This window comes from Cynoglossus semilaevis, chromosome 12 (genome assembly GCF_000523025.1).
Source record: "Cynoglossus semilaevis isolate Cse_v1.0 chromosome 12, Cse_v1.0, whole genome shotgun sequence".
Classification (NCBI taxonomy): domain Eukaryota; kingdom Metazoa; phylum Chordata; class Actinopteri; order Pleuronectiformes; family Cynoglossidae; genus Cynoglossus; species Cynoglossus semilaevis.
The window spans coordinates 5,898,934-5,924,324 of NC_024318.1; the positions used below are offsets into that span (position 1 = coordinate 5,898,934).

The following is a 25,391-nucleotide window of genomic DNA, read 5'->3' on the forward strand; positions in this document are numbered from 1 at the left end:
CGCGCAGACACAGTGGAATACGCCGGGGCGGTCCAGGCAGCGTCCAGAGTTGAGGCAGGGACGGCTGGCGCAGTCGTCCATGTTGACAGTGCAGAAGCGTCCGGTGAAGCCAGCAGGGCACAGGCACGAAAAACGATTGACGCCGTCCAGACAGGTGGCACCGTTCCCACATGGTTTCATGAGACAGTCGTCCACATTGGTCTCACAGCGTGGACCCATGAATCCAGCCAGACATCGACACATCAACTCTGCTGCAAAACCGTTGTCATCATCACATTGGCCGCCATTTTTACATGGAGACCTGAAGGAAACAAGACAACGGACACATGTCAAGACAGACCTCACTGTGGGTGACCTGGTACGAGTTCATCATTATTAAATAAATTTGTGGATTTCTGTGGATCTGTGATCTTGGACACACCTCTTCTTGTGGCATGGCCCCGCCTTCAGCTGACAGTGTCTGCCGTGGAAACCTTCAGGACAGAGACACGTGTAGTCGCCGTTGTCCTCCATCACACAGGACGCTCCATTCTGGCAGGGATGCTGCTGCGAGCACACGGAAAGATCTGACACACAGACACAAACAAACAATCAACGATTCATATTCCATAGAATCAATATCAGTGGCGTTGGGGATGAACTTTGACCCACCTTTGTCACAAAAGCGCCCCGCCCACCCCTCATCACAGCTGCATTGCCACGGCTGCTGACATGAGCCGTGGACACAACCAGGCATCGGTACGCAATGATCGCAGTGTTGGCCGCCCCAACCCGGGTCACACCTGAGAGAAGGACAGAAGGAACGTTGGATGGAGTACAGACGTAGACCACGAGACCTCTGAGCACACCGAGAAGACAGAGAAGCTACTCATCGGCTAACTGTTCAATTATCTCTAAGACTAACCTCAAACACTTTTGGATAACTTTTAGCTTTGACCTCTACCTGTGCTAGTTTTATTCTATTTTACCCTATTTTGCCTCTTATTTAAACACCTTGTTAACGACCGACTTGGTTCTTTTTGGTTGGCTCTTATTTAAACACCTTGGTAACGACCAGAGTAAGATTTTGCCGTGTTCCTGAGCGGGATCTCTGATCCAGGGTTTAGGACCAGACCTTGGCCTGTAAAGATTTTATAACAAACAAACAGCACACTGGTGTCTCACCGACAGACTCCCAGCTCGTCACAGTGACTGTTGGTCAGGTTACAGCCGCACTCACGTTCTGCAGAAAAGAAAAAAAAAGAAGAGGAAGGAGACACATCAGAGACAAAGGCCTTTGTTTGTTTACGCAGAACGCCGCCTGTCCCTCAGCTGTCGAGACTCACGAGTGTCTCTGGTGGGACATTAGCAGCCGACACCCTGACCTCTGACCTCTAAGATTTGCTGTGACACGTGGCAAAAGAGAGACAGACTTAGAGGAAAAGAGAGAGAGAGAGAGAGAGAGAGACCTGCTTCAACACACATCCCATCGTTTCAACTTTGACCTGTAATTTGGATTAAACAGCAACAGTGAAGTGAAGAGGGGTTATTTTCAGAGACAGACTTGTCCTCCTAACTGAAATATCAGACAGTCATAGTGACAGGTGGGAGGAGCTAAGTGTGTTAAAGTGCTCATTATTAAATCATGTGACCACAGAAAGGGGTTAGGGTCAGGGGAACACCACTTGAGTCCAGGACCTGTACCGTGACTTGGACTTGGCCACTGATGACGTTGACACAAACCTGAAACCCCAGGAATCTGACTCAGACTTGTCATCAGTGGCTTGGACCCCCAGCAGTGATGAGTCACTCAAACCTCTAGAGAGTGAATCTGACTTTGACTTCAAACTAGAGGCTTGAACTTGGACTCTATCTTTAAACCCTGGGCCACCGTGTCAGGCCGTCTCTTTGACTCCTCATACGAAAAATACTTGAACTCATATTTTCAGAAGACCTGCACATTAATTTAAAAAACACTTGAACTTATTTTTTGTGACTATTTTCAGAAGACCTGCACATTAATTTAAATCCTGAAGACTTACTCAGACTCGTCTCAAAATCCTTCTGTGATTCAGTCTCTGAATTGAAGCCCTCGACACCTGTTGAAAAAAAAACTGTCACTTAGATTCTACAACCCTACCAAACCTAGTTAAGATATCGACTTGTTTATCGAGATAAGGCATCAAATCTTTTTACATAGAGATAAAACATTGTAATGTTGTGACCTACCTTGACCTGAGGAGGGCAGCGCATGCAGGGCGATGAGAACAGCTGCAATGAAAAAGGTAGACATGGCGACTCCAGAAGAGAAAACCTGAAACAGTATCAAAATACATGAGTCTTGGACCAGCAGAGGGTTCACATCTAGGTCACATGAAAGCGCGTCCACCGCCACAGTGTGGCGATGTGTTCAGCGGGGTCCTCTATCACTGAGACCTCACATCAGGTCAGCAGCCTTTCAGTGACATCAGTGCTTTTTAAAGATGGGTCATCAAGTCTCTGAAACATCTGACACCTGATCAGCTGACCAAGTGTTGACTCTTTGATGTGGAGACCTCCGACACCTTGGTGCCACTCCACCACGAGCTCCTGCTCTCTGGATTGTATGCGGTGTCTTGTAGGTTTTGGCTGCTGGAGGTCAGAGAATGTAAAGTTGACGTGGACGATGTGTGTAGTCGGCCGTGAGCATCGTCACGTTTCGGTGAAGTGTTTGTGTGAAGTGTTGACCTCACAGTTTTAGCACAAAGCTAACAGCTTAGAGTGTAATTCTTATGCAGTCAGTTAACTATACTACTGTTTGCCTGGCTAAGGTTGATGGTTTCATTTTCTGTCCTAGTGCCAGACTAAACATACATTTCTATCTCAGCATCAGTTTCCAGCTGTATGCTGTGGTAAGCTAACAGCCCTCTTGCCTGTTTGCTAAGCAAACCTCAACGTATCCCGCTATTGTTGCTAAGCTAACATTATGTAGGCCAGACTGTCGTCATGTGACCTGCCATGTTTCCCCTCTGTACCTGCTGGACCTTGTGCCGTTACAGATGTCCATGCAGACATTGTGAAAAGACAAGAAGAGTTCCAGGTCCTAGATGTTACAGCACTGAACAGACAAGAACTGACAGGCCTGGATTACCCTGTGTTGNCTTCTGGAGACAAAGACGGTATTTTGAGGTTTCAGATTTAGTATGGAGTTGAGATTAGAACTGTGGGTGTGTTACCGTAGAGGTGAGGATTAGGATTAGGCAAACATGGGTTAGGGTTAGGATTACAGTAGGGGTTAAGGTATGTGTTATGTCTATGTTGAGTACTCACTACTGATGGAAACTACTGTGTGTGTGTGTGTGTGTGTGTGTCAGTACCAAATAAGCATAGCAACAGGTGGCTAATTTATTACTTTAACATAAACCCATTCATATCCACACACACACACACACACACAGGTTGGTCCAGCTAGTCTTGTCAGGACACTGCTTTGTCTTCCCCTTATTGGGACTGTCAGACCAAAGTCTCCACACGTACACACGTGTGTGTGTGTGTGTGTGTGCACATACACACTGATATGAGATGAAGATTACATGAAGTACAGCAGCACATGGAGGTGTGTAGTCTGCAGGGCAGCCATGTGAAACAAGTGTCGCCACTTGGTGGCACCGCAGGGTGATGGTCCAGATTAGTCGTAAACCACAAGTCCTGGACCTGATCTGGATTTTAGCAGGTCACCAACATCTTTATTATTGCAGTAATTTGCTGCAATATTAGTTAATTAGTAGTACTTTACTATTGTCATTTTGGGGAATAGGAAACATAAGTGTTAAGAATTTGTGTAAGTATTAGTAAAGTTTTAACGATATTGACCTTCGTTGTTTGACTTGACGAGACGACGCAGTTGCAGCTTCAAGCTTTAAATCATTATTAATTATAGCCATAACCATAACATGTGTATCATGTTAGTTATTTTAAGCTGCACGGATCTGTGTTCTATAAACGTTCTCGCTTCCTCACCCCCACCCTCACCCCCACCTCAGATTTTATTTGCACATGCTATCTCCTCGCCCCCACCCTCACCTCAGATTTTATTTGCACATGCTATTGTCTGAATAACAAGCAGCAGTGAAGCTGCGGATTGGACGGACAGAGTCATGTGACAGTGACAGCTACACAAAGTAGGCAAACAACACCGGCTTTCTTCTTTAATTTATAGTTATAAAGTTTTGTGTTGTCTAACTGAGCACAGCTGATGTTGTAGATTTATTAGCTTCAACTCAGAGAATCATTTTAGTAAAGGTACATTTGAGGATTTTATTGTCTTTTTTTTACCTGGTCTGTTCTGTTTGTTAGCTCGACAACGGTGGTTACTGTTTCAACTGTGACAAGAACTGTTTTGGTTGTAAATGTAAATGTCACACCAGAGCCCCTACCCTTTGTCTGTTGTTGTTTTCCTCGCAGCGTAAACATTTCTAACACTGGAGAACAGAGACAGTAGGTGGCAGTAAAGCACCTACGGGGATGCAGCGCTGCATTTTGCAGCCAAAGTAGAAGCAGGCAGACGGATGGATTTCTACCTAAAATGTTGTGTGGTTTTAACCATTTTGACACATTATTATTTGCGTAGTTTATATCACAGGACACACAACACAGACTAATGTTTGCGTTCAGTTCAATTGTAGAAGAAAAGTGGGCGTGGTCTGTGCGACGTTTGCTTGATCATACAGTGAAATGGCAGTGATGTTTCAGCTGCTCTTTAAGAAAACACCAGGCAGACGACCGTCGGCAGGGGTCAAAGGTTGAGCCATCAGCACAGACACTTCAAGTGTGTGTGTGTGAGAGTGTGTGTGTGCACTTTTAGTTTGAAGACCTGGTATTTACGCACTCTTTTTTACGCACTGTTAACCCTTTAAAATAACAACATCGTGGTATCTTTTTTTGACATGACTGCATTTACTGTCACTGCTGCTATTGTTTTAGCTCCGACTTTATTTTACTTTTTTGTCATGATCTTTTTAAAATTGTGTTTTTGGTAATAATTGATACTTTTCCTCAATGTATGAATTTTGTTTTTCCTTATTTAGTAATTTGATTGAATTTTTATTATTATTATTATTAGTAGCAGCATTTTGGAAATTCCTTTTTTTTGTCAAATTTTTTGAACGCGGTTAAAAAGTACTAGTTCCATAAGCGTTATAATCTGCACTGTGAGTTAGTAGTAAGAATAATTAATGTTATCCCTACAAATACTCAGATCAGGCATTTTTGACTAGGTTAAAAAAATTAGGTTCCACAAATACATTTCTGTCAAATATTGTTAGAGGCTGCAGTTATTTTTGACAACCAGCACAGTTACCATAACAGGCTAAGTGGATTTAGCATTAATATTCAGTAGTTATGCACAGCAGAAAGAGTAGAATTTCTGAACACCAAAAACACAGGAACAGTTTTACCTTCAGCTCCTTCTTTTGCTGCTGCTGCTCGTTCTGGCTCTGCTCTTCTGTCTACTGCTGCAGCACATTTAAACACACACACACACACACACCCACCCCCAACACACTCTCACACATACACACACACTTCACTCACACACTCCATAGGCTTCAGCCAACACACGTATATGTGTGTTCAAGGAAGGCTGCTCTGTGGAGAATCATGTGTCGATTGGACTTAAAAACAGCAGCAGGTTCTCTTCACACTGTGTCACTCAAACACCTAAACTCTCATCAACACAGTAGCTGCATGAAGACACACACACTTCTTTGTGTCTTCACACCTGTCGTGTTTCTCCTTCCACCAAAAACATCATTAACACCTCGTTGTGGTGTTTCTCGTTCTACCAAAAACATCATTAACACCTCGTTGTACATGAAGCAGGTATTTAATTAAGATCTCTGTGAAAGTGACTTTTGATTGAGAATTAAAATCTCTGTGAAGGTGACTTTTGATTGAGATGAGTTTGAATGGCGAAAAAAAAAAAAGCAAAAAATTTAACATGGAGCAAGAAAAAAATCAGAACAAGAACACTGACCAGTATTATGAAGATACACACTCCTTCATCCGTGTGTGTGTTAAAGGAAGAACCTTCTTACACATGTAGAGCCTACAAACTCACCGACTGCTAAAAATGACTCATGCCTCGTCTCTGTAGGAGGTAACTTGAAAGCACACGCTCTACTTTAGTTTACGATCCTTTTTTCTCCAGGTCAGTAATAGCATGATATTACCTTAAGGTCACTCTCCATTTATAAGGTCTCTGGACCTTGACCCTGTCTCTGTAGGTGACATTTTGCAAAGACCCCTGACTTAAAGGAGCATCTTTGAATTTGCAGTCCTGAAAGAGAGACGTGGTCCTTCTGAAGGTCAGTCGTCTTTGCTGGTATTCTGGAGGTACGTGCGTGGAGGCCTACAGCTGCATGTGTACATGTGACGTTCCAAAAACACAAACATTTTGTTTATGAAATGTCTCCATGCTGTGATTCTTTCTGGACCAGCAGTTTTAACATTTGGATGATATTTCTAATCCTGTTGCTAGATGTTTCCTCCTTCCCTCAGGACAATCCACTGGCCTCGCGTTCGTGTTTCTGCATGTTTTGCATGTCACATTAACTTTAGATCAGCAGACGCTGCTGACGCCGCACGTCCTGGCAGGTACGGACTCGTCCACATCTAAAGGCCAGGAGACAGGAAAACAAGATCCATTTCCTCTGCCCACAGTCGGAAGGTTCTGGCGTCTTTCTGACTTTCTGTGTCGTTGTTTTTTTTGTGGACATTCTGTGAACTAAGCTGTGAACGTTATTCAAAATCATGCTTCTGTCAGAGGAAGTCACAGCCCCCACCCTCTCTCCTCTGTAGAGGCAGCAGGTGGAGTTAATGTGTCATAGCTCAAATACTTCAGTACACATTGTGGGGTAAGGAGAGAGTGGGGGGTGGAGGGGGGGGTATCCTATTATGATCCACAGTCAATTATGACACCCCTCTGTTCTCCCTGAACCACAGATCCAGTTTCCTCTTGTGATGTCATCGCCATCTGAGCTGCTGCCGTGCGGTGATTGGTGCAGCATTTGAAAAACCAATCCATAACCAACAACCTGTCGCTCGGCTGGCATCTTCACAGATCATTCTGAGTATTATTGTTGCGGCTGGTTCTGTGCCGCAGTCCTCACATGTCACTGGATCTGTGTATGTGTGTGATTGTGTATCTGTGACACAATGCCTTTGTTTATCCAAGGAGAAGAATGGGGAATAGCCTTGACCCCCCCCCTCCCCCCCCCCACCAGAGCAGCTGAGCATCTCATACATGAAACTCATCTTCATTTTAAACACTACATCCAACCTCCTTGTTCCCGTCGTCCAAAGACACGACATGGAGACGTCTGAACAGTTCACACATCGGACTCTGAATCTGACTTTTTTTTTAAATCTCTCCAGTTGTTTTGTCTCTTTGGGCAGATTACCTCCAAGAATTTAAATGATTAGGAACCGGGTGTGTGGGTGGGTATGGTTCAGGAAGACGTTACGATGTCGTACATGCCCCTTATGTTGGACAGACACCGACAGCTGCTGCATGTCTCAGTCACTGTCGTGTCCTTCATTCCCATCATGGCTCTCATACCAGAGGACAGAGGAGAGCTACATTGTTGTGGAGCAGCTGGACATTGTCTTCATCTTTCTGTTCTGCAGTGCGCACGCACACACACACACACACTCATGTGTCAGGCAGCTGTGTACGTGTGTCTCTCTATCCCTGTGAGACTGTTCTGTAATAGAACGCACCCAGACCACAGTCGTTCTTCCTCAGGTGTGTAACCTAGTGATCGGTGTGTGTGTGTGTGCGTGTGTGTGTGCATGTGTGTGTGCTAGGGGTGTCATTAACAAGGGTGACTCTAACGAGCCCCTTATGAATAGAAACGTGGCCCTTGTTCAATTAACTAATTTTTAATTAAAGAGCAGGAGGATGTGGAACTGTTGCTAGGCAACCTTGGAGTCAGTATTGGATTTTTTTCTTCTTCAGTGAAATGGAAAAATGTTTTCTATTTTTTCTTCTGTCTTTTTTTCCTGTATTCATTACACCTTCAATCACATTTCACAGTTGTCATCAACGTTAAAGACTGAAGAATATGTCCAGGCTTCATCATATTGTTAATGTTAGGCATCGAGTCCATACAGAGATCTGTTCATTTTGGATCACTGTGACATGTCGGTGGTGATTTATTGATGCTTCATGTGGTCCGTGGCACAGGTTTGACTCAACAACACGTGAGCTAACGAATGGAGAAGCAGCTGATCCACCGCTACTGTTTGCTCTAATCTGTGTTTTTCTCTATGGGTTTTTGAATATACACGGTTAACAAACTCTATCTTCCACCAGATAACGGTACAACGTATATTCTTCTATAATATTGTAGACTCTCTGTGTCTCGTGACGCCCTCGCACGGTCAAACAGACTGTACGTCAGCAGCTTCCTAAAAAAAAAATCAATTACTTTACTGTGAGCGTGTGTTAACACGAAACTTCACTGTGTCATTTTTATGTTTCGTGTAAACAAACACACGCACACACGTACTTACTGCCTCCTATTGACTGTGTTAAGAATTGCACAAGCGAGTTTTGGAGTTGAAGTTCACGGCTGAAAAACCAGCCAGTTTGACTAACGTGGGTTAAATCGGATGGATGTAATAAAAAGGTAATGGTCATTTCTAGTATTCAAGACACTCGGATTATCTTAACGTCATAAACTTCACCTTCACAACGCCACGATTAAGGTATGTGACGTCAGCACGCAGGGCGTGGAAGGGGGGCTTTTGATAAAAAACGGAATTCCTTAGGATTACCCATCATGCCCCGCGGGTAAAGATGGCGACAGCTGAGCGGAGGAGATCAACTTTATCCTCTCGACTCTGAGTGTTTTTCTTGCTGCACACCGTTGCTTCTCCACTCGCTGGATGTTACCAGTTTTACCAGGAATCATTTTCCGACGGACCTGAGTTCCTGCACGGCCTCGGGTGAGTGCAGAGCCTCGCTCCCTCCCTCTTCCCCTCCCCCCGCTGGAGCAGCAGGGGTCCGGCTAAAGGTTCCTCTGCGCTCCGCCCTTCCCCGTTTTTCAGCGGCCGAGTCCCACTGCAACCAACACAGGTGAGTTAGAAACAACGGGTTAGCGCTGCTCAGGGAGCGGGGTGGAAGCTTTCTGCTGTCGGTACCGCCAGGGAATGGCAGCCGGTGAACTGGGCCACAGTCGGAGCCGAACTGCGATTACTGGTACCGGGTCCAGTTAAGGTTAATGTCGACGTAGGGTGGAGTCACACTCACAAACACACACACATTTTAACGTGCCACCCCGAACACTGAACACTCACCGTCCAGGAACGGTATTCGTGTCTGTGTTTGGACTCGACCTCTGTTGATTATTAAACCAAGCGACAGATAATCCGACAGTAAACCTTAATCGACGAATTATCTTTCTTTCAGGTGTTCGTTGCCCCTTAACAAACAAGTTGTTCGGTTCGTTGACCTGAACGGTTATCGATAATGTTGTGAGAGCGTATGCTGTATCAGAGAAACCGGCTAGCAACATTAATGCAAGAAATGACTCGATAAAACACATTGATAAAAACGTGCACACGTGCTAACCTGAACTACACATTAATTCATTTTTGCTACACATCAGTTAATGCGTGTACAACACCAACCAACCTTTAATACACATTGACTAAACTTTCTGCACTTTAATTACTACACATTTATAACACTGATTTACATATATAGTAGTATATAGTATATATAGTAGTATATATAAGTGTATACTACACACTTAAGTCTTTGCTATTCATCTTTACAGCAATCTAATAAAATGTACATATCTTCTGGTTTCTTTTTTATAACTTTATAGGGGTGAATTATTTGTCCTACCTCAATGTTTGTTGATCAACAAACATTGAGGATTTTGTTATGGTTTTTACTCAGTGATGTTTACTGTATTTCTGGGATTGGTTACTAGTCAACTACTACTAATTTTACTATAATGAAACTACAACACAACAACAATTTCTTGAATTATTGTAAAAGGACCTTGTAAGCCAGTGTTAGCCTGGAACTTTAGCTTGTACTGTGCTAGCTGTGTTAGCCTCAGTGTATTGCTTTTGGCTTTTTTTTTTTGTCTTGTTATCTGGTCCTTGTTAGGTTGTACAGTTTTAGCCTTTGAGGCCTATACATTTGTTGTCTGAGCCCTCATGTTTACCTGTTAGTCTGAATTATATGCATACCTTGTTATTTTAGCTTGGATTCTGTTTTTAGCTGTATCCTACCGGTTTAGCTTGAATCTACGGAGCCCTTCTGTCGCCCCTCGCCTCAGCAGACATGAACTCAAGGCTCCTGTTCCCTGGTCTTGGGTTTCAGGTTGTTTGAGGTCTGAAGATCACATGACCAGCAGAGGACAAGGAGGAGGATGTAGAGGAGAAGAACGAGAAGTAACTGAAAGAGGATGAAGAGATTCCTTTGCTAATTTACCAGGTCAGTTTATTCCACCTCTGTGTTTCTGTCGATTTCATTCTGCCTGAAATCATGTCACCCTCTGTAATGTCATGTGTTATGGTTTACGTCACACATGACGTAAGTACAGCAGGCAATGCAAAAAAGGGAGAGAAGCAAGAGAAGAAAACAAAAATGTGAGCTCGGATGGGAGAAGGACATATAAAGAGGAACATTAGAATAGAACCATCACTTTCAACTCTTTCCTTCTGTAAGATCCACAGCAGATAATCAGCTTATTGATATTTTGCACACTTTAACACTGGATGCTGTTGTTGCTGCAACCCTATCCATTTTTCTGGCCAAGGGGCTGATGCTGTGTAGGAATTATGGGAAACTTGGGGATTAAGTGTCTTGGCAAGAGATATTTATTATTATATTACACAACACCAGAAGTAAGAAAACAAGTAGAAAACAGGAATAGGGTGAAAATAAGGAAGGGCAACAAAGGAAAAGGAACGATTGTTTTGTGTGTGTGTGTGTTGCATGACAGTGGAGCCTGTTGGGTAAAAATGTGAAATTTAACACATGTAGAGAAGCTGGTGGTGCTCTTATTTTATTCAGCCTTAAGATCCTGATTGCTTGGATTATCTTATCTAATCATTTTTGTTAGCTGTAAATGGCTGTAAACCCTGTCTACATGATCTCGTCTTACTTGAAACTGATTAGCATATGTTTCCCAGCTGTTAGCTTTTGTGTCTAGCTGTTATCCTGGATCAAATGATCATCCTGCATTATTTCAGCTTGGTAAGCACTTCATGTTGAGCTGCGCTGTTCCTTTGAATTCAGTTTTCTTTTTTCCATTCTGTATAATGTTACATAACTAAGCATCTGTGTTGTCTGTTGTGCTTGTATCTTCTTTATCTTTTATACGTTTTAGCCATTTTGTTTTTCTTTTCTCTAAATATAATGTTGCATAGTTAAGACGTGATAGTGTGTAGTGTTATTTGAGCTACATTAGCCTCTGGTGTTTTCACTGTTGTTCTTATACTTTTCTATCCTGTCCAAATTAATATCCATGTTGAACCTGGTTTCATAGTTATTTATCTGTGCCTGGGTTTTAATCTGTTTACTGGTCTTACCTATCCAGGTTAGCTTTGGTCTTGTCTTAGCTTCTTACCTTTAATGTTATTACTATTATTCCATCCCAGTCAATAGGGAGGTATCTGATTACTGAGGCCAGCTGTAATGGTGCTGTATAGGGCACATTGCCTTCATAATACAATGATGTGTACATTATACTACACAGTATGCATCATTTCTCTTTTGTTACATAGTTGTCTCTAGCCCATACTGTATTACAGGTAACGCACATACATTTGTTTGTGGCCATAGCACTCGACACTTGTTGCACAGAAATTCTAGATGTTTGTACAAACCTGTAGAGAACTTATACAAATGTGGTTAAACTGTTTCACCCTTCAATCATTCTTGTTTAAAAAAAAAGATACAAAACCAGTCTTGGTGCTGTTTCCATGTGTAATTAAACAAAATTACCATAACAACTGCACATGGGAATCATTAATCCTTTACAAGCTCCGTCAGTCAGGTCAGTGTTTTTATGTAACACTGGTGTGTCCAGTACTTTGATCTGATTTACCTCTGTTATTAAAAACCATATATCAGGACAGGGAAGAGACAGAGTCGTTTACAACTTTTAAACTGAAACAAACCAGGAGACCAGGCACGTACTTGTTCCTAGAGAAAAGATACTGGTGGTGTGTGGACGCCTTGTCATTGTTGAGGCAGTTTGCAGCTCCCCATAGAGTGAGAGGGTAGTTTGAAGTTCAAGATTTAGTTTGCAATTATTTTGAAATTAGAACTGGAGTTAATTTAGTTTAGAGTGAGGAGAAGGATTGAGATTAGATGGGAATTATTAATAGTTCAGGTTAATGTAAGGGGCTAGGGCCTGCATTAGCTGAACCAGTATGTGTGTGTTTGTGTTGAAAGTGACAGTTAGTCACACAGTAATCAATACCTCGTCATTGGTCCCTTAGGGCTTCTGTGGTCATGTGATTAATTGAACAGCATTAAGTGAATCATTGCAGAATATGTTTATTTTAATGAACTATGGACACACATTTTTTTCACAGCTTTCACAGCTTTTAACATATTAGAAAACAGAACACACACGTCGGTTTTCACAGCTTTTAAATGGACACACGTCGGTTTTCACAGCTTTTAACATATTAGAAACAAGCTAAAATATTCCTTAGAAGTGTGGTGTGTGTACAGTAATTTATGCTAGAAAGTGTGGTGTGTGTACAGTAATTTATGTTATTGTGTTATAAGTTGTCATCATAAATGCATTCACTACAAAAGCAATAAATGTGATGATTTTAAGATGCTAAAAGTGAATCTTCCTCCTGAGCCGTTCCCACTCTCCTCTCAGCTGCCGTCAGGGTTGTTATTAGCTTTTATTAAATCCTTTGTGTCTTTATCCTGTAAAAGGCTAATACTGACATGCTAACATTAGCCAATTCTGATCAATTCAAAGACCCTTCGTGTCCTGGAAACAAAGCGAGATCAATATGTGGCCTCAGGCTGACACACACTCAAACATTCACACACATAGATTAACTGTGCTTTTAAAGGAGAGATTTTCTGCGTTAGTCCTCACACATGCACGTTTCTGTAGCACGGGGAAGGGCGAGCCAGCATTGATCTGTACACAGAGATGGAGAGGGGGTAAGTGATGGTCAGTCCCTCAGCCCAGTTGTGCTCGGTGTCTGGTGGTGGGTGGTTGACAGTTGCTTGGCGGGTTGTTGTTTTTCTACCTCATTTCCTTCCCCATCTTCACCTGGCAGGACTAAAACAGCATCAGAGAGTTAAGCAGGAAGGACATTGCACCCAGCATGATGAGTGCCACCCCAGCCAGGAAGCCGTACCGCAAGGCTCCTCCACAGCACCGGGAGACCCGTCATGCCATGCCTGTGCCACCGCCCCCACCTGCATCGCAGCAGCCAGACGTTAACCAGGTAAAGCAACACAAAGTAAACAGACATTTGTTTCAGCGTGTCCGCGTAACTCACAACCCTTGCGCTGATGAACGTCCGCGGAGTGCAGGCTCCCAACATGATTTCCTGCAGTCTTCACTTCCTTTATCAGGAAGCAATGTGAATATTTGTGAAAAGTCTAGTCTGGAGCTCTGCATTCCTTTGCGCTTCAGCAGCCAAACATGCCGACCTAACCGCACTAGAACCAAAGCAGTGGGTGTCACAGCGTCTGACAGTCATGCCATAAGCCCCTGCCATCTTTCAAGCCCTCACAGCCCTGCAAATTCTTCAAGTTCCTCTAGTCCACGACGAGCATTCAGTCCCCACCTCTCGGAGAACCATTCACCAGCACATCCTGTGCAACAGAAAAAGTTGGATTCGGCCGTAAGGACTTTGAATGGTAACCCTCCAAAGGGGATCTTGAAGCAGCCAACTTCGACTCCGGGTGTGGAAAAGACCTGTGATGTCATCAGGAATTCAAAATCAGTGGAACTGCTGGATAACAGCCGGACAAGGAGCTCCGCTAAGCACCGTGTGACATCTCACTCAGTGGAACGGACAGATCAGCAGGCCTCAGCAAGGCCACACTCTGCAGACGGGAACAGGAAAATGCAGTTTCTGGAGGAAAAGGTCCGATTCTCTAACTTTCTAGATGAGATCACCTGTCGCGTCCTGAGCCCCGTCCACCTCACGATGCTCGGTAGGTCACCCTCAAAAGAGTCAGGAAACCTCACCCACCTGGGCGAACCTCACTGTCAAAACCCAGCCCTCAGGAAGCCACAGACGGACCGGTCTCAGCGCTGGGATGACTGGGTGGCAGCACTGCAGCGACCTGGCAGCTTATGCCAGCCTCAGAAAGGGGAGTGGGAGGAAGAACGAAGTGACCACCAGGGGGAGAAAAGTCAAAAGATATTGGAGCTTAATTCTGGATTGAACTTGAATAATGAAGAAAACAGAATGTTTTCTTCCCCTCAGGGCCTGACGATCCACGTGAAGGTAGGTCGAGGGGGACAACTGTCCTCACTGATTACGTCCCCTCCTCATCCCTGCTCCCACTTACAGAACTTTTTAGAGTTTTCATAGATCTGGTACTTTTTCAGGTCCGTCCACACAGAGACTCCTGCAGGTGAAGCACTAAGTCGTCTCAGGACAGTGGTTGAATAAAAGCTGCCGGTCACAGGCCTTTGATTCCTACAAGCTTTTCTATCGATTAGCAATAACTGCTATGTCCTGAACAAATCACAGAGCTCCTCAGCCTGGGAGCAGAGCGGAGGCGTTCCATTGGCTCTTTAGTCGCAGAAACCAATAAATGAATTACCAACTTGTCACTCAAAATTATGGACATGCTGGGACATGGACTCGGATCAATGACACAGGAAATGTCCATTTGTCTCTGCATTGTCAATTTATTGACCTTTCCTTGATGTGTCACATGACAGTGTCATGATCAGTCGTCTCGCTGTCTAATGTCAAACTAATTTTCTTAAATGAACTTCAAAAAGAAAAGAGTCTTTTTTTTAATTTTTTAATTTATTGAAATCAAACATGTGTTAGGAAATTTTTTTATTTATTGAAATCAAACATGTGTTAGGAGGCGTAGGAAGTTCCCTGAGCAGCAGAATTTCCATTATACCAAGGTTTCCTAACCATCAGCTTTGTATTGATTGGTCCTAATGTGGTGTTTTCTTTTGCAGGAGGCCTTGTCTGACTCTGACAGGATCAGGTCGGTCTCAGTCGCTCAGTTAATTTAATGATCATGTTTAATTATAAATGAAATTAAGAGTCATGTGATCCAGGGCCAGCTCACGCTCTCTTTTTATGACACAGAATCCTGCAGCAGCAGAATGAGGACCTGCGTCGTCGCCTCTCTCTTTCCACACACAAAATGGAGTCCATGGAGGCAGAGTTTGACGGCAGCCGTCACTACATGGAGACGGAGCTTAGTCGGACCAGAGACGACCTGGACAAGATGAGGGACAAGTTCCGCAGGTGAATGCAGTGATCAGACTGGCAGCGTCCCTTCAACCATGACGCCGCTGTCATACATATTACAACTGAAATTTTGTTATGACTGAGTTTTGACATGGGCGACATTGAACAACAACAACGCTGCCAAAGTAAACCATGACGTGATAAAACCTAAAGAAGACCTGGCTATATGGTTTTATGTATCACATAAGACTGGACCAGTTAATCTAGTTATGGTTTGAATGAGTCATCAAATGGCTATAGGTTTAACATTTATTATTTATGATATAAATGTTTTTACCTACAATTTTAAGAACCAGTCTATGGTTTGGTGTTAATCCAACCAATCATTTTACCTACCTACCTATTGGCTGTAAATCGTTCTTAAATCAGCTAGAAGTCAACACTGGCTGTAATAATGTACAGTAACTGTAGCTCAGCTATGATTCAACCATGACTCTGCATCAAAGATTACAATACCTTCGGTCGCAGTCACTATGACTTTGCTAAAAATCCATGACAACTTTGACTCTGAGAGCGAGTGAGCAAGCATTCTAACAGTGTTTTTTTTCTCCCTCTCTCTCTCTCTCTCTCTCTCTCTCTCTCTCTCTCTCCCTCTCCTGTATTCAGACTCCAGAACAGCTACACAGCCTCGCAGAGAACCAACCAGGATCTGGAGGAGAAGCTCCACGCTCTGGTAAACACCAATGTGACCTCTCACCTTTACAGCAGTAGTGTCCAGGCTCAATGTTCCAGTTTCACACTCGGTGACACAGGAGTTTGTTATTTCTAATATTGTTACTGATTGATTACCGTAAGCCAATATAGCCATTTAAAGCCTGTCTACTTTGTAACCAAGCACCCCATTGGTCCAGGGATCGTGTGTGTGTGTGTGTGTCTGTGTTGTCTGTGTGTGGTTCATTGATCACAGTCAGCTTCTAACTAATCAATGTCCTAATGAAAACACTCTTACAGAGTGTATTGATTAACTGTGGAAAAGCATGTTTGACTGACAGCAACACGAATGCTGCCATAGGCAACATAGCAAAGGTCATGGGGTCAGAGTTGTGTGTAGTAAAACCACTGTATAAAAAGTCCTGTGTTGAATGTTGAGCTTTTTTGTCAAATGTCACAGCATTTATTGATCAGTGATTCTCAAGGACACACCAGCTTGTGTTAAAAAAAAAAAAATCAAACTTCCTGTTTGTCTGCGTCTCGTGTCGTCTGATGTCACTCTTCATCTTCTCTTCTTCTTCTAATGCTGCTCTCTGATGGACTGACTCATCTTCATCACCCGTTTCATCCCCCTCATCTTCATCAGGCCGCCGTCAGTCAGACATGGGTTCATGCAGTTGCGTTTAATTCATCTTCCTCCTCCCGTTTTCTCCTCCTCTGAACACTAAGTCCTGAGTCCAATCACAAGTCCGTCAATCTAAACATCCCATAATAAACATCCAACATATAAAAACTGTGAACAACAGGCCAATAATTAATGTCATTTTCTGATAACACAATATTTAATTCTGGATTTTGTTTTACAGAATCCAAAGAAACAGGACTTGGTGTTTGAACCTTTTTTTTGTTGATCTAAATTATAGAATCATAAAACCAAATAATTTAAATGTTTTTCATTTGCACCATTGCTTCTTTTTTCATTAATATTATTTAGCTTTAGCCCATAATGCTTTTCCAATGCGTTACAGTTTTGTTTTAGTACATTTTTATGCTAACGCTGTCTGTATTAGTGTGCGGTACATAAATAGAATACTGTAGAGTAGCACATAAATGTTTGTTTTTATTTAATCTATTTATTTTAATCTATCTATCTAATTGTTTTAATGGGATCTTCAAGATTTGTTCAGAATTCTAATTCTTGTAGCTTGTGCTGGACTTTCCTCTTCACAGACAAATTGATGAGATTAGTCCAGTTATGCTCATAATATTAGCATATAGTTTAAGCAAATATTACACACGTCTCAATATTCTTTGTCAGTCACTTTTTAGATGGGCTTCTTTTTACTTGGTTTTGCAGCAAAGTTCTGTTAGCATGTGTTTTGGCTCCACATTTCCAATAGATCTTCAAGTACCCCTTCAATGCTAACATTTTTTTTTTATACAAGTTTATGGTAGTAGCTCAGATGACTAGTATTAGTGATCAGCTTTTTCATGCTGAGTCTGTGTGAGCTTGCGTTAGCATGTCTGAGCACCTTATTTGCAAGTCACTAGTCTGTGTTAGCTTGCATTAGCATGTCTGAGCACCTTATTTGCAAACTAGTCGCTTGTTTGTTGTTTTTGTATTTTTGCTGTAAAGTCTTGAAGATATTTAATGTTGATCAGATCTTATTGGTTGACTCACAGCACAATGTATCACATCCAACAATGCACCTGTGATGTGCAGTGCTCAAAAGATCTGGTTTCGACTTTTTCTTTTATTATCATATTTAGTTCTGATTCTCAGAGTCAACCTATGTCTGACTGTGTCGATTTGACTAATTATTGGTTTGTCACATACAGCTGCGGAAGGTGGAGAGAGACAAAAAGATGATGGACCAGGAAATTGTGGCGCTTACCAACAAACTGCTGGACGCCAAGAACACCATTGACCGCTTGGAGGAGCTCAACGTGAGTGTGAACATTTAGGTTTCTGTGTTTTACATTTTGAATAAAAAATAATAGAGTTTGATTGGCCGCTGCTAACGGAAGGTGATTGTGTGTTACCTCAGGAGCGTTACCGTCAGGACTGTAACTTGGCTGTCCAGCTGCTCAAGTGCAACAAGTCTCATTTCAGGAACCACAAGTTTGCTGATGTAAGTTCTCACATCGTTGGCCAATGCTTTGGTCTGTGGTTAAATATTCTAAAAACACAGAACAAAGGAGTTTTCTTTTGACAGATCATTAATTATTCATCCTCACAGTTGCCCTCGGAGCTTCAGGACATGTTGAACAAACACATAAAGAGCAGCCTACCAGAGGGAGGCTCTGGCCCCAGTCCTCAGGACCCGGACACACTAAGTCTTACGCCTGCTGATGTTGTACCCACCTCTGTCATCGCACGAGTCCTGGAGAAACCTGAACCCCTGGTCTTGAACTCGGCCCAGTCTAGCAGCTGTGGCCGCCCTATAGCTGAGGACGTTTTTGTACACGTGGACATGACCATCCCACCATCTGCTGGGGCTGAGGGCCAGGAAAATGGCAGTTCTCAGGAAGCTTCACTGCAGAACGGTTCCTGTCGCCGTCAGAGCAGTCTAGACTTTCAGTCGTGCAGCGAGGAAGTCAGTGCCGCTCCATCCTTTGAGAAGCTGAATCCGTACCCAGCACCACCACCACCACATCCACTGTACCCCGGCCGCAAAGTAATTGAGTTCTCTTCTGACGACAAAGTGAAAATTCCCAAAAACTCGCCGCTGCCGAACTGCACATATGCCACAAGGCAGGCCATCTCCCTGAGCCTGGTCCAGAACGACGACGAGCGTGTGGCTCCTGCAAGCCCTGTTCCCTCATCCTCATCAGGGGGAGGGTGTGGAGGCCTCCAGCGCACACCCCCATATCAGCAAGATGTTGCCAGTGAACCTCTTTCAAGCCAGTCCAGCCCCTTCAGCAGTCCACCACAGGTAAACTGAAGCCCTGCTAATCAGGAGCTTTTTTTTGACTTTATATGAACATAAGGGTCATTAATCCCCATGTTTAGTTTGATTAGAGCTACGTAAACTGAAACATTGCATTGTTAATTGACATGTCCTATAATACAAGTCATTTACTTACAATATCAGTCTTTATGTTAAACTCATATTTTTTACTGGGTGGTGAACATACTCACATACTTTACTACTGTCAAAAACAAGTGTGTTAACTATGCAGGCCTATGCAAAAATACATTTGGCTGATTCATAGTAAAGTAATTTACTCTATTTAGTGGGATCTGTTCAGACTACCTACACTCCCCCTGCAGGCTCCCAGCATCCTGGCCAGTTCTGGCAGCTCAGAGGAGGACCTGCTCGCCAACTGGCAACGGATGTTTGTGGAGAAGATGGCACCAGCGTGTGATTCCTCTCTTATGCATCGTACATCATTCGGCAGTCACACTGTGCAGGATCTGCAGAGGCGGATTGGTGGAGGAGACTCCTCTAAACACCAGAGCACCGCATACTCTGACGGCGAGGAGGGATCGTCTGCAAGGAGCTGGACGCCCAGCCGCGGCTCTAGCCTCGACACCGACACGGACACTGAGGCCAGATCCAGCAGAAGGGGGTGCTATGGTGAAGATGGCGGTTCTATGGAGGAAGGAGTGAACCGGGAGGACGACGGGGACAGTGGGGACACGGCGGTCACTATTGCAACTAGCCCAGCTCATACAAGAAGGGAGGAATTTGAAGAGGAGGAAGAGGAAGAGAGCTCTGCTGAAGAAAGAGATATCCTCCCCCATGACCTGCCTGTCATCTCACCCCGCCTACTAGAGTTTGACCCCCACCCCTTACAGAGACCTCTGAAGAGTCCCAAGAGGATGGGCGTCCATCACCTGCACCGCAAAGACAGCCTGACTCGTGCTCCGGTTCAAGGCACATTGCTGGACTGACCCCGACCAGATACCTTCCCACACTGTCTCTCTGGTCACTGACCTGCCCATCAAGGCTCAGAAGCCACGCCCATCCAGGAAATAGCCATACTCTTTCTGTATGCTGCAGAGCTCACTACTACTACTACTACTACTACAACACACACACATACACACACGTTCTGTGTGCATTTAGGACTGGATTTTGACGGAACTTAGTAACGCAGACAAATGCACATATACTGCACATTTTTGTGCACACCCACTCTCAAACACACACATACACAGTGCCTACACTACTCTCTTTCTCTCTCTGGGAAAGGTTGCAGGTACAGCGCCACATCAGTGGAGCCTGCAGACACTCTGACTTTTTTTTTGGCTCCAAATCAACCACTGATTTCCTATCGTGGCACGTTGTGTAGTTTAGTCACCTGACCTTAGACCTTGACTGACACCACAACCACCTCTGACTGTACCTGCGGGGTGCAGGCCAGGACGGAGCTTATGCTCTGCGTTTATCTGGAATGTAACATCAACATTGTGATTGCTAGAGGTTCTATTTTGGTTAAAAACTTTACTGTTTTTTTGTTTTGTTTTTTGCTACAGAGGCATGTAAGCGTCCCAATCAGTAATCAATATATTTTCTTTAATTATACCGACGATGGATTTTTGGTCCAGATTCTCATTAATGTTAGCTCAGTGCAAATGCTTAATAGTCATCACATAAACGAGATTTTATTTTGAAAGTAAGCCTCCGTTTGCTGCTACTGTCCTGTTATTATATCATCACAGTTCTGATTGTGACTCACTGACTGTGATTGATTGATTAAGTATTGCTCCTGTTGATGTTTGTATTGAAGCTACAATCAGCTGAAGCGCAGTGTTGATCACAACCCTGGTTATTAGTCTTAAAACCTGACAGAACCACAGGTGCATGTTTGGATAAAAAAACAGAGCGCATGCTGGTACACAGTACATTAAAGACATATTACTGTACATACACTGTGCGACAGCACCCCCTACCTACTCGGAGGAAAAGTAATGGCTAAAAGCTTAGCTTTTGACCTAAACAAATTATTGGGTAAGGTTAAGCTAATGGTCAACAGACATCATCATCATTTGCAGTTGAATGCATCAAATTTTGTCACAGAATTGTTGGGGGGAAAAAAAATCAGAATTGCCCTTTACCTGGAAAATATTTGATTAACATTCTCATCTGTCTGACAGTCGGAGAGATACACAGGGCTAACGCTAACACTGAATTATTAACGTTATATTACTATGTAGTTAAATTTAATGACTCCTCTCCATGAATGTACAGCAGTTAGAATGTTGGCAAGGTCACAGTCAACAGTCTGTTTCACTGTTGGTTATGTGAGCAGAAGGCTGAACTTAGCTTACATTAGCTTAGCTCAGAGCTTTTTTCTTTTCCAAGTTTGTGTCCCAGCATGTTTGCGTGAAACAAATCCACTGTTAGTTCTGCATCCAGGCAACAGAGAATTTTTCACCCTGAAACTGTACTCTTAATGACAAAGTCTTAACATTAACATTATCTGCCGAGCTAAGCTGCTGCATTATGTGAACTAATGCTAACTTCATAGTCCAGCCACTATCCTAATTTGTGTTTAGTGACATTAGCAAAGGTGGAATTTCACGCTGCCTTTAAAAATCTCTCATCTGGCCTGACCTGAATTTCTAAAATTATGACACTAAAATCACTTTAAAAACACTTACTGATTTTCCCTTTAGCAAAAGTGGCTTTATCAATATTCACACTCATTTTTCTGTCTAACAAAAGTCAGAAAGGACTTAAAGGACCTAAAAAAGATGAATAATAATGTAAAGGAATGATGCAGCTGCCAAATTAATCGGTTTACTCTTAAACTAACTATTACAGAATTACATGAGCATAGCAACTTTGCTATACAATTGGCACAATGAACATAAGTGTTAATTCACAAACTCAAATCAAGAAAGAAAGAAATTCGTGTTTCCTGTAAATGTTTAAACTTTGACATTAGCGTCTAGCTTCTTTATTTAAAAAAATAGCATCTCATCTGTAAACGAAAACAGTTAAGGTTTACTCAGTGGTAGTTGAGAATTCAGTACAGGTTTGTTAATAAACAGCAGCTCTAGGAGCATAGGCTACTTGTTTAAGAGTATTTGTACAAAACAAAATGTTACCACTTTACAGCGAGAAAAAAAACTAACTCAGACGGGGTAATAACGTCCACCTTTTATTTTAAGCGGAACTATTCACAGTTTTAAAGAGCCTTTTTTTTCTGTTAGCATATCACACTAACATTGCTACAAATAACAAATGACACGACAATTTCGATATGAGAAGACAGCGAATTTCTCGTTAGCTGTCATTAAACTGCAAATAATGTCAACTAGAAAATTAAAACGGGCGTAAAACTTTTATATTTTATATTTAAGAAAAAATGAACAGGCCATATTAACTGTTAACTCAAGTTAACTGACACGTATAAACACACTTGTCATCATGCTTGGTTGTTAACGTTAGCCTAGCCGCTAATCAGATGAAATTTGAACCGAACTTTTTTGCCCGTTAGCTCCTCACTTTTGTTAGTTCGCCGTTACTCCCTTAAGAACGTGAACTCCGCTGAGGTTCCAATGGAGTACAGATTGTTTTCTACACAACTGAATGTTTAACCACACTTCTCCCACAGGTGCCGCTACTCACTCCAAGGTATGTCTGTTTTACTTCTTGTCGGGAATTAAAGACAAATGTAAAAAGAGTACTTTTAAACTTTATTTTCTGAATTTGTAACTGATGAATATTTTAAAAAATAAAATATTTTAAACGTAAACATGTCTGTGTTATGGTAGCTGCTGATCTGACTAAATGTAGGGGCAGGAGGCAGGTTTTTCTTTTAAAAAAAGCAAACAAAAACTTAGTAATGAGCACAATTATATTATTAAAAAAAAAGAAAAGAAAAAAGACTTAGTAATGAGCACAATTATATTATTATTATTTTCCTTAACTGATAACCATTTGTATCATTCAGTTCTTATTGTTCTTTTATTCTGTTGGTATCAAAAGCCAAACAGCACATAATTCTAACAGAAAGAGAAGTCAGATTATCCTTGCTGTAATGTAGCAGATATTTTTCAATTGGGAAAAAAAGTCAAGAATTTTTGTGTCCTCTTGTCACCTAGCAGCCAGCTTTGGCTGTGTGGCAGTTGTTAATATTGATGACATTATCAGTCTGAGGCATACACTGCTGCACTGTACCTGTGTGCTGTTGCTCAAAGTGATCCTTTTCTTCTAAATTATTCAAATCCATAAATGATGAATGAGTAATATTCATCAGTTGTGCATGTGTGTGGAGCAGTGCTGCATTCTGCTGGACAAACACTGCGGCAGCAGATTGTTTATAATCCACATTGATCAAGTGTTCATTTTGGAATCATTTTTTATTTAATCATGTAAAAACACTACAGTTTCAGGTTGGCAAAGAACTCGTCCAGGAGCGTCTCCAATTCGTCTTCGGCGTAGTCTCTGACCACAAAGAGGTCCCCGTCCTGCGCTCCCCTGATCATTGCTGACAGAACTGCACACAAATAAGAAGTAAGAGCCTTGCATCTTTATCTACTGGGTGTTTTCTTGTTATTAAGTTCCGATTATTGCTTACTTCATGTTATAATGTATCTGTTTAACTTGTTTTGGCGTCAGTACTACATTTTTATGAGCAGGATTTTCATAACTCTGCTCTCAGTACTCAGTTATTTTTAAGATTTCTTTTTTTCCATAACCAACAATATTTCTCACAATTCTGAAGGTCCTTCTTAAATACATTACATTATAATTGGGATATTATGTCTTAAAGTCACACTGAACAGAGATCCCCCAGTTCCAACATTTTAAACGGTAGTGACCTCACCTCTTCCTGACGAAGGCCTGAAAAGACACAAAGCTTTTTTCTTCATGTCGACGACTCGGCCTAGTTCGTAACCAACACCAAGGGATGGCTGTGTGACTTCTGCCACCACCACTGTTGTTATAGGAAGAAACACCACATTTGATTATTAAAGTGATCATCTGTGGCAAATAGTTGATGGATGCGAATTAATCAGTCATTAAATATTTGCGATGAATTATAACCTGACAAAAATCACAACCAAAGATCAACAATTACACAAATCAAAAGCTGACTATTAAGTCAAACACGAGTGATAAAGGATGAGAACAATTAGCAAGCACCAATAAAAGTCTAACGGCGATTGCTGCCTGAAAGAACAATCAGTTAAATACTGTACAGTTAAAATCATTAATATGTAATTCATTCATCATCAGTGATAACTGGTGTAACCTCAAGAATCAACATTCTGCAAATAAACAATGGCATGTAATTAGTGTTAAAAATTGATAATCGATAATATATTGTTAACAATTATCCATACGAACCATCTGATTGTCTCAACCAGTCCACGTCTCGGTCATGAATGAACTTCGGTCCTGCTGCAAGGGCACCCTCACCTGGCCAATCAGAGCAGTCAGCACAAAGCCACAATTACTCAGTGACATCGTGACATTACTAAGTAAGGTATTAGTATTACATAATATGGCAAGCCATTTTAATTTATAACTCAAATGACTATTGACTAAAGACTAAGCACTATCCAAAATGAAATTCCGCCCAGCCGGAAAGACGTTGTTGATATCAACAACGTTACTTCCGGCTTGCCATATACAACTGACCTTTGTCTGAGAGCGCTGAGCTGCTCACGTGCTCTGTCAAAACGGTCCCAAAGTTCTTCAGCTTCTCCACGATTCTGCCGTAAAGCAGAACGTCGTCTCTTCCACCGCAGATGCTGCCGCAGAAATACACTTTCATCCTGGTCCCACCGATCTGGATGTTTTATTCTACCCGTTTCTTTATCAGTTCCGTTTATTCCTGACGTTAAGGATTCAAGCCGTTCCCCTCTGTTTTTTCTTTCTTTTCTTTTCCCGCTTTGCGCTATAGTCACGTGGGTTTTGTCTGTTTAGGATTCTGATTGGTCTATGCAGAAGGCAGAAACGATCTGGGGGTTGGACTCAAGAAACGGACTTTGCCCTTGTCATTTTCTGGTAAGAAATGTTATATTAATAATTGAAAAAAATATTTATATCAATGTTTACTTCGCTGTATTCGGGTCGTTGGGATTTTAAACAGGAAAAATAATATTTTAAAACAATTAGTGGACATTTTAAGAAATACATTGTAATATCATGCTTTAAAGGTCAGTTGTTCACTACTACAACAGGCAGTAAAGAGAATCAGAGATCAAGAGAATCAGAGATCAAAAGAACGAAAAGTAATACGATTGATTGAATGAGTAATTAAGTAAATAATGATCGCAGTATAATACCATACCAATA

At 42.3% G+C, this 25,391-nt stretch overlaps 3 protein-coding genes across 4 annotated transcripts in view; 1 reads left to right on the top strand and 2 right to left on the bottom strand.

Moving 5' to 3' along the window:
* The window catches only part of dlk2 (delta-like 2 homolog (Drosophila)), a 3,690-nt gene extending 1,316 nt beyond the window's left edge, over positions 1–2,374 (bottom strand). The window contains exons 1-6 of the mRNA XM_017037540.2: positions 2,209–2,374; positions 2,022–2,078; positions 1,165–1,222; positions 652–782; positions 422–566; positions 82–301 (exon numbers count right to left, since the gene is read on the bottom strand). Of these exons, the coding sequence (XP_016893029.1) occupies positions 82–301; positions 422–566; positions 652–782; positions 1,165–1,222; positions 2,022–2,078; positions 2,209–2,272 (675 nt within the window). The 5' untranslated portion in view covers positions 2,273–2,374. The remainder of the gene's footprint in view (positions 1–81; positions 302–421; positions 567–651; positions 783–1,164; positions 1,223–2,021; positions 2,079–2,208) is intronic.
* Positions 2,375–8,591: 6,217 nt separating this feature from the next.
* tjap1 (tight junction associated protein 1 (peripheral)) lies at positions 8,592–22,902 on the top strand. Of its 2 annotated transcripts, none has more exons than XM_025060776.1 (10): positions 8,592–8,967; positions 10,358–10,471; positions 13,297–13,467; positions 15,180–15,208; positions 15,313–15,474; positions 16,084–16,150; positions 17,968–18,075; positions 18,177–18,260; positions 18,369–19,064; positions 19,403–22,051. In XM_025060776.1, the coding sequence occupies exons 3-10, from the start codon at positions 13,345–13,347 to the stop codon at positions 20,024–20,026; spliced, it is 1,893 nt and encodes a 630-aa protein (XP_024916544.1). In that variant the 5' UTR covers positions 8,592–8,967; positions 10,358–10,471; positions 13,297–13,344; the 3' UTR covers positions 20,027–22,051. The 2 variants fall into 2 exon arrangements, with proteins under 2 accessions (XP_024916544.1, XP_024916543.1); XM_025060775.1 differs by lacking the exon at positions 8,592–8,967 and adding an exon at positions 9,067–9,097 and having other exon boundaries at positions 19,403–22,902.
* A 525-nt stretch (positions 22,903–23,427) lies between these two features.
* dnph1 (2'-deoxynucleoside 5'-phosphate N-hydrolase 1) lies at positions 23,428–25,020 on the bottom strand. The gene is made up of 4 exons (XM_008321720.3): positions 24,732–25,020; positions 24,438–24,509; positions 23,914–24,024; positions 23,428–23,583 (listed from the first exon to the last, which is right to left on the bottom strand). The coding sequence occupies exons 1-4, from the start codon at positions 24,865–24,867 to the stop codon at positions 23,468–23,470; spliced, it is 435 nt and encodes a 144-aa protein (XP_008319942.1). The 5' UTR covers positions 24,868–25,020; the 3' UTR covers positions 23,428–23,467.
* Positions 25,021–25,391: the final 371 nt, after the last annotated feature.

Excerpts from the sequence above, each read along its gene's own strand:
- tjap1 (XM_025060776.1), top strand. The coding sequence starts at position 13,345 with ATGATGAGTGCCACCCCAGCCAGGAAGCCGTACCGCAAGGCTCCTCCA. Across the intron at positions 13,468-15,179 it reads AGCAGCCAGACGTTAACCAG|GAGGCCTTGTCTGACTCTGA; the intron begins GTAAAGCAACAC and ends TTTCTTTTGCAG. Across the intron at positions 18,261-18,368 it reads GGAACCACAAGTTTGCTGAT|TTGCCCTCGGAGCTTCAGGA; the intron begins GTAAGTTCTCAC and ends TCATCCTCACAG.
- dnph1 (XM_008321720.3), bottom strand. The coding sequence starts at position 24,867 with ATGAAAGTGTATTTCTGCGGCAGCATCTGCGGTGGAAGAGACGACGTT. Across the intron at positions 24,510-24,731 it reads CTCAGCGCTCTCAGACAAAG|GTGAGGGTGCCCTTGCAGCA; the intron begins GTCAGTTGTATA and ends CTGATTGGCCAG. Across the intron at positions 24,025-24,437 it reads CTGGTTGAGACAATCAGATG|TGGTGGTGGCAGAAGTCACA; the intron begins GTTCGTATGGAT and ends CTATAACAACAG.